At 43.7% G+C, this 6,902-nt stretch overlaps 1 protein-coding gene across 1 annotated transcript; it reads right to left on the bottom strand.

Moving 5' to 3' along the window:
- Positions 1–272: 272 nt before the first annotated feature.
- On the bottom strand, positions 273–6,893 carry eef1akmt2 (EEF1A lysine methyltransferase 2). The gene is made up of 6 exons (XM_062519146.1): positions 6,769–6,893; positions 6,434–6,499; positions 6,111–6,225; positions 5,880–5,987; positions 4,018–4,234; positions 273–1,606 (listed from the first exon to the last, which is right to left on the bottom strand). Exons 1-6 carry the CDS (start codon positions 6,888–6,890, stop codon positions 1,509–1,511), a joined length of 726 nt encoding a protein of 241 aa, XP_062375130.1. The 5' UTR covers positions 6,891–6,893; the 3' UTR covers positions 273–1,508.
- Between the last annotated feature and the right edge of the window lie 9 nt (positions 6,894–6,902).

Genomic DNA, 6,902 nt, shown 5'->3' with positions numbered 1-6,902 from the left:
GTGGTCATATTCATTTCTGAATAATCTTAAATCATGAAGTGGGTATCTATGTACAGTATGTGTTTACATAACTAATTGAAAGTTGTAATCAGCTGTTACTCTTGGCTTATGCAAAGATTTCAAGTTAGCTTGAATAATTGTTATAATGGGAAAACAAGACATCAGATGAACATTAATTTCTAGAAATCTAATGCATTTGTCCAACATGTTTCTGTCCTCAAACCTGAAGTTTGATTTTAATAGATCACCTCCGTGCACCAGGTATGGTGCACATACCCAAATATAGCTCTTCTTCAGAGTGGAGTAAATGATGACATTGATTTACAAAATGGATTTGTTTTACTCAGTACACTCATACATGTCCACTGAATACATTACAAAAGGATGATGAATGTCAGCATGGCCAAGCTTGCTATTGTTAACAAAGTGAAACTGTTTGTTTCTGCCAGCCTAGTTCAACACTAACATGATCAACACACAACTCAGATGTTTTCCTCACTCTCTCATCACCTTGAGCCACAGTGTTTATCATTACATATACAACGTGCTCAACAATTGATTGTGGCGGTTAAAAGGTCAATTAGGAGTGCTATCCTGTTCTTTGTGTTGCATGTCACTCGCTCGCATCAACAGAGGTTCATTCATCATCAAAACAAAGTTTTTTATGACTTAGTATTCAAATAAGCTGAGAAATACCCCCCTCTGCTGTGCCTTTTGGACACTATGTATAAACAAACTAGTGTTTCTATTCTATTCTGTTCCTGATGTGCAACAAAATAGATTCTAGTCGTACAATGGTGGATTTTGTGCAAGTATATGACAAATTTGACTCCTCAAGCTCATCCTCCAAAAGACAGATGTTCCATATTACAAATGGTACTAAACAATGTACCAATGCGCAGAACTTACAGAAGGGGAACTAGAGTAATGAGAACGGTAGAACAAACTGAGAGGATTCCAGGAAAGAAATTAAACTACAATGTTCTAGAACTCACCACTCTCATACTGTACATACAAATACACGCTCACTGGCTTGCACAGCCATTCACACACATGTAAGGACACACACACACATACATAAGTTTTGACACACAGTGAGTCTGATATATGGAGTTAGTATGCAAAGTCAGTCTCCATAATAACAGTTAAACAGCCACTCAGTCTGCTGGTAAATTCCCAGTTTACAAGGCCATTAGGAGGCCATGCAAAGGTTCAACGGCTCAGTGAGGACCTAGTTTCCTTTCACAGCTCTGTTTGCACACACACACACAACATGTGCCATTACATCCTTCAGTGAGGCACATAAAGAATCCATGTGTGCAGTCTTGTGATGTTTTACGATATAGAAGATTGTTTTCCTTCCAGACGTCTTTAGTTTGTCCTTTTGTAGACTGCTTTGTTGTTGTTCTTGTTGTTGTTCTTATTGAGGCGATTTAAAAAAAGAAAGAAAAAAAAAACACTGAAAAAACATTGGACTCTCATTGAGTCCATCAGTCCGGCCGACACACTTAGGCCTGATGCCTGAAGACTAGGGCCGTCACGCTGTTCCCCGTCACCCCGCCGAACTGAAAGCGAGGAGTTGGGAGCTCCTTCACCAGCTCAAATCCTGAGCAGAGACAGAGAGAGAGGAATGAGAAGTTAGACGAGCAAGGGTCACGGTCTTTTCCACAACTTGTAAAGCCATCATTGACATACAGCCGTCGCAAAATGGGTGCTTAGCGAGGAAGCAGAGGGAATGTGAAGGGCATAAACTTGTACAGCACACTGTGGGTCTAGAGATGAACTGCACTAAAATAGAAACTTTTCTCTTTGCCAAACCACTGGAGAAACACAGAGGAAAAAGACACATCTTTATATATTCCAAACACTCAACTTGCAATTTTGTGGCAAGTAAAAGTGAAAGTGAAACGGTAATTTAAGAAAGAATATACAAATTTATAGCCTTCCTCAACATCACCAGCTGACAACAACCACAGTATCACTGAGGCCCCTCCCGGCATGGGTGCTATGCTCAGAATCACTTATCAAAAATACACTGATAGAGCAGACGAGCCACTCTGCCCTGGATACCAATTGTGCATTAAGACATGTGATTACGTCAACAATTGATACAGGTATTTATCCAATATCCAGTGGACATTTTAGAATTCCCCTTCACTTCCAGCACTCTTAAAGAGACCCTATGCAACTTTCTGCATGAGACGATCGCTCCATGTTTACATCTGGAAGTCTGAGACGAAGAACCACGCTTGCAATTTATATATTTAAATATAGCCTATACATGTATAAATATACACGCTAAAGCTGTCGGGGAAGCTCTGCAGAGAAAATGCAAGCATAAAACGAGCAAAAACGAAAAACGAAACCGAAACGAGAGATGAAATCGCCAATCCTGCATAGTTCCTCTTTAACAGAGGGCTACATCTCATTTAAATGCATTTATTCATCTCTCATCTCAGTTCAGTGGTCGCAGATGGACAAGTCTGATAGTTTTGTGGTTGTGAGCTGCTGTGTCTGTCAACACACTGGTCACATTCTCTTCTTCACTGCTCACCCATTTGTTCACTCCGGAATTTCAAAAACAAAACATACTTTTGGCCTCAAACAAAAAAGAAGAACATTTCATAAACTCTTGGCCAGTTTTAGTTACGAATATGCATTTGCATAGGCAAAAAAACAAAACAAACAAAAAAAAAAACACGGTTATTACACTGAATTAACATACAGTATGTTTCCATAGCAGTGCATTTATCCATGAGACACTTGTTGCCACCACTTCCTTGTGTTCCCGTAAGTCTTTGCAAGAGCCCTGAGATAATAAAGCAGCGATCAGTGTTTTCACATGTGTTTTTTAAATGATAGTTATTCTTAGGAACCAGTAGACTTCTGTTGCTGGTTTGCATCTTATGTTATGCTTTCGGTATTGAGAATGCAAATAAGTCAGAGGTTCGGTCCTCACCACATGACTCTCTGTAAATAGAAAGCTTTTCAATACTGAGGCATCATTTCTTCAGAATGTGGTGTGTCAAGAAGCTGTTACTTAGCATTTAATATTCTATTAGCAATGACAGCAACATTCATTGCAACTTCAAAGTGACAACTCCCAGTACACTGTTCAAGCTGTTTAACAGAAGTATGTTTAAGTGACGTGTGAAATCCATTTAATCTCAATTTAAACCATGTCATTGAAAATAGGAGCTCAAATTGTGTTTCATGTCAAGGTGCAAATCAATTTAGTAAACTGAGAAGAGAAATGGAGCATTGCAATGGAGCATGTAACAGATAAGTACAATGAATATACACATCGTTTTCTTCAGGGCGGGTCAAAAAGACAGTCGGGCAGTCGCAGCGAGTGGCCATACAAGCTCGCCAAGTTGTTGAGAGAGGATTTAGCGTGTTAACAAAGAGCCGTGCCAAAGCTAAATAGCAAAGGCCGCTGTGCCGAGGAGAGACCTGACTTTTGAACTTGACAGAGGCAGGCTGACAACATGATGAATGGCGTGGCTCGGCTCCTCACCCGCGGGTCAGTGGTCTCACAAACAGACCGGTGGCAGGTGAGGGGGGCCAAGGCGAGTCCGCGCCCCGGGAGCTACCACTGGGGGCTAGTCTGCACATGTTGGTGCTGCTCAAAATGGCGCTCCTCTGAGGAGCAGCAAGAGAGAGAGAGAGAGAGGGAAGAGAGCGCACAGGCATGCCCTCGACCGGGAGCAGTAAATCCAATGGGTCAGCCAGGGCTGCGGCTGCAGCTGGTACAAGAAATCAAGGACCAACCCTCCCCTCGAACACCCCACCGGCCCACCCCAGCCCCCATTCCCGCCCTGCTGTTCTACACGCAAGTGACCCAGGACCTGCTTCTCTCCCAGTGCAGCTTTTCCAATGACAACCGCGTGCTGCCCGGAGGACAGCTGGGCGCGCGTGGTGATTTAGGGAAGACGCCTTGCGTGTGGCGCGGTGCGGTGCGGTGCGTACGCGGTGGCGCCGGCGGAGGAGGCCTTGCCTTCGCCTCGCCGTCGTTACCTGGGCTGAAGATCTGCAGCAGCTGCTCCTTGGTCCAGTTACAGGAAGTGATGATAAAGAGGCCCTGGGGCCTCAGAAGCCGTCTCAGGGAGGCCACGTACTGCGCCTTGCCCTGCTGCCCGTCCGCCGGGTTCAGGCTGATGGCGTCGAACGTGCCCTTGTCCATGCACATGTCGAAAGAAGTCAGGCCGGACGGAGGGTTGAGGAAATCCATCTCCTGAGGTTGCACAGAGAAGCAGGATAACTGAATAGTAATCAGATAGCAGACAGATAACACAATAGACTAGAGAGCCTACAAGTTGTTGTTGACTCTTGAACGTTTTGGTGGCCAGCCAAGCCAGTATATCTGTGCAGTATTTACAGATACCAATCCTGGAGCAAAGAGGATATAACTTCCAGAATATAACTTAGAATAGAATATAGTTGCATAACCTCCTGTTATGATGTGATCTCCAGACGTGACATTGGCATTTTTTTAATTTTTTTTTTTTTACTTACTGCTCCCAAACCCAAACTCGCACATCAGCCAAGATGGCCAATGAAAGCCTTGCTCTGTCCAAATCCAGGCGTTGTGCCACAGAGCCAACCATTACATTACTGTATGCATACACATCTACCCACGAGCCCTGCGTGCCTGCTTTTATGATCCCCAGTAGAAATGTATACATCCTGCCCCGATCACACGGAGCGAGTGAGTTTCACCACTGGGTGCAAATCAGCAGCCTTGTACAGAGTTTGACGGGGGCGCTAAATCATACCATGCGGCAGCTAACATCGCTGCCAGCCAAAGGTATGATTACCCTCATGTGTCTTAGGGCCTCCAAAAGACCTTATTTTAAACACTTAAGCAGATTCAGGCCTCTTTCAACACGCACACGCGCACACACACACACACACACACACACACACACACACACACACACACACACACACACACACACACACACACACACACACACACACACACACACACACACACACACACACACACACACACACACACACACACAGTGCAGCAGTGTTCTTGTTCACTAGAAGTATAGACAGGACTGCCAGCAAGCCAAGCTGCCGGCTGCCAGACTCACTAGGGTCAATATTGGCTGCTGTGCTGTGCTGAGCCGAGGCTCACTCTCTGCACGGCGTGTGAGTTTCTATGCATACATGCACGCTCTGTAAGCACCTGGGTGGAAAAAATGGGCACAGGCTACATATACTGTATATAACTGCCTTGAAACATGCTATTCTTCTTTTTCTATAATCCTATGCACAGTCTGGGCCACCAGTAGGGGTTGTGTTATTTTTATGAAGGGGGGGAACATCCATGCAAATGTTCCCTCCCCCCCGATGGCAGGACAAATACAGCCTTCAGGGCTAGGCAGCAGCCCGGCTCAAGAGTTTGGCCACTGGAGTCCTGTCGGACACCCTGCCAAATGTGGCTCAGGCTGTGGGTCTGTCTGAGCGGTGATGGTCAAGGCTGACCCTCAGAAGTGCACAGGTATTGACTAGATGCGAGAAACACACAGGTATTGAGTGGATACAGGAAACATTGTGACACAAAGGTGTGAATGCGTACTAATCCTGTTACTAGCCTGTTGTTACTTGCCAATCATGATGATCAGGACAGATTACCATCATTACTGGTGTTCATATTCATCTAATGCCTGTTTGATTTTGCAGCGTGTAACTTTTTATTTGGTCTATTTCATTATGATGATGATGATCATGTCATTTATCTTTTGTAGCTACTGTTTTATGTTCAAAAGAGGTAAAACTGCTGATGCCATCTGAAAGGACCAGTTAACAGGCAAGCAGTCAAGAGAGTGGTCTCAGATTGCTGGTCAGGGCTTTTGTTTGACACTAACCACAATGTTTACTTCAGTAAATCCCTCTTCCCTCAGCACCCCCTTTGCCAGCTCTACAGAAGCAGAAGAGTAGTCTACACCAGTGAGCTTTGTGAATCCCTGTTTGGCCTGCAAGCAAACACAAAAAAACATACAATTAAGTTAACTAAATGACAATACATGCATACAGGCATAAAAGTAGAGATGTCAAATTGCATGTCGCCACTCTTTTGATACATCTGTCTGACTTACCAGTTCTACAAGGAACATTCCATTCCCTGTTCCTATGTCTAATATAGAAATGTCATCGGGCAGATTTTGTGTTTCAATCCATCTGATCACTCGATCCATGCTCTCTTCACCAAACCTTGAGATATAAGCAAAAGCTCAATTGTAACCAAGTGAACCAACAGGAATGTGCCTGCCAAAAGGGGGTGGGGCCATATACACATCAATCTCTCTACATTTATTCATTTAGCAGACAAATTCTATGCAAAAAGAAATCTCTATGGAAAAATCATACAAATCTCTTATTTTTAGCATTTTTTTTCCCGAGAGAAAAAGCAAAAACACACCAAATCTCACCGACATCTCCAATGTCTTTAAATGTCTCTAGCTCCCTCTGATAAGCTTGATCCCAGCTGCGAAAAACAAGAGAGACGATTAGGATAACGGAAGTTTCTACACTAGCCCTCAACACTATGCAAAAACGTAATTGAACATTAATAAAACAAATGTAATGCTTTCAACACTTGGGTGTGGTATACGTATGCCAGTTATAACTCACATAAAACATCTAATCTGAAACTGCTCAGACATTGTAAAGAACATGTGCTAACATTACAGCTGTCATGCATGACCACGTCTGTCTTTCTAGCAGGATAGAATTATTGTCTCAGTATATTCTTACTAATCTTTGGTCCCGAGCTTTGATGGTGTGAAATCATTCTCCTGGGAAGTGTTTTGACTCATCTCAGAGGAGGAATCTGACATGTTAGGGATTGCTAAAGTGTCGTTCTCCATAACAATCATGTGTTGCACGGT

This window comes from Sardina pilchardus, chromosome 18 (genome assembly GCF_963854185.1).
Source record: "Sardina pilchardus chromosome 18, fSarPil1.1, whole genome shotgun sequence".
In the NCBI taxonomy this organism is placed as follows: Eukaryota; Metazoa; Chordata; class Actinopteri; order Clupeiformes; family Clupeidae; genus Sardina; species Sardina pilchardus.
The sequence above is the reverse complement of the archived record's forward strand: the minus strand, read 5'-3'. Positions and strand labels throughout refer to the sequence as shown.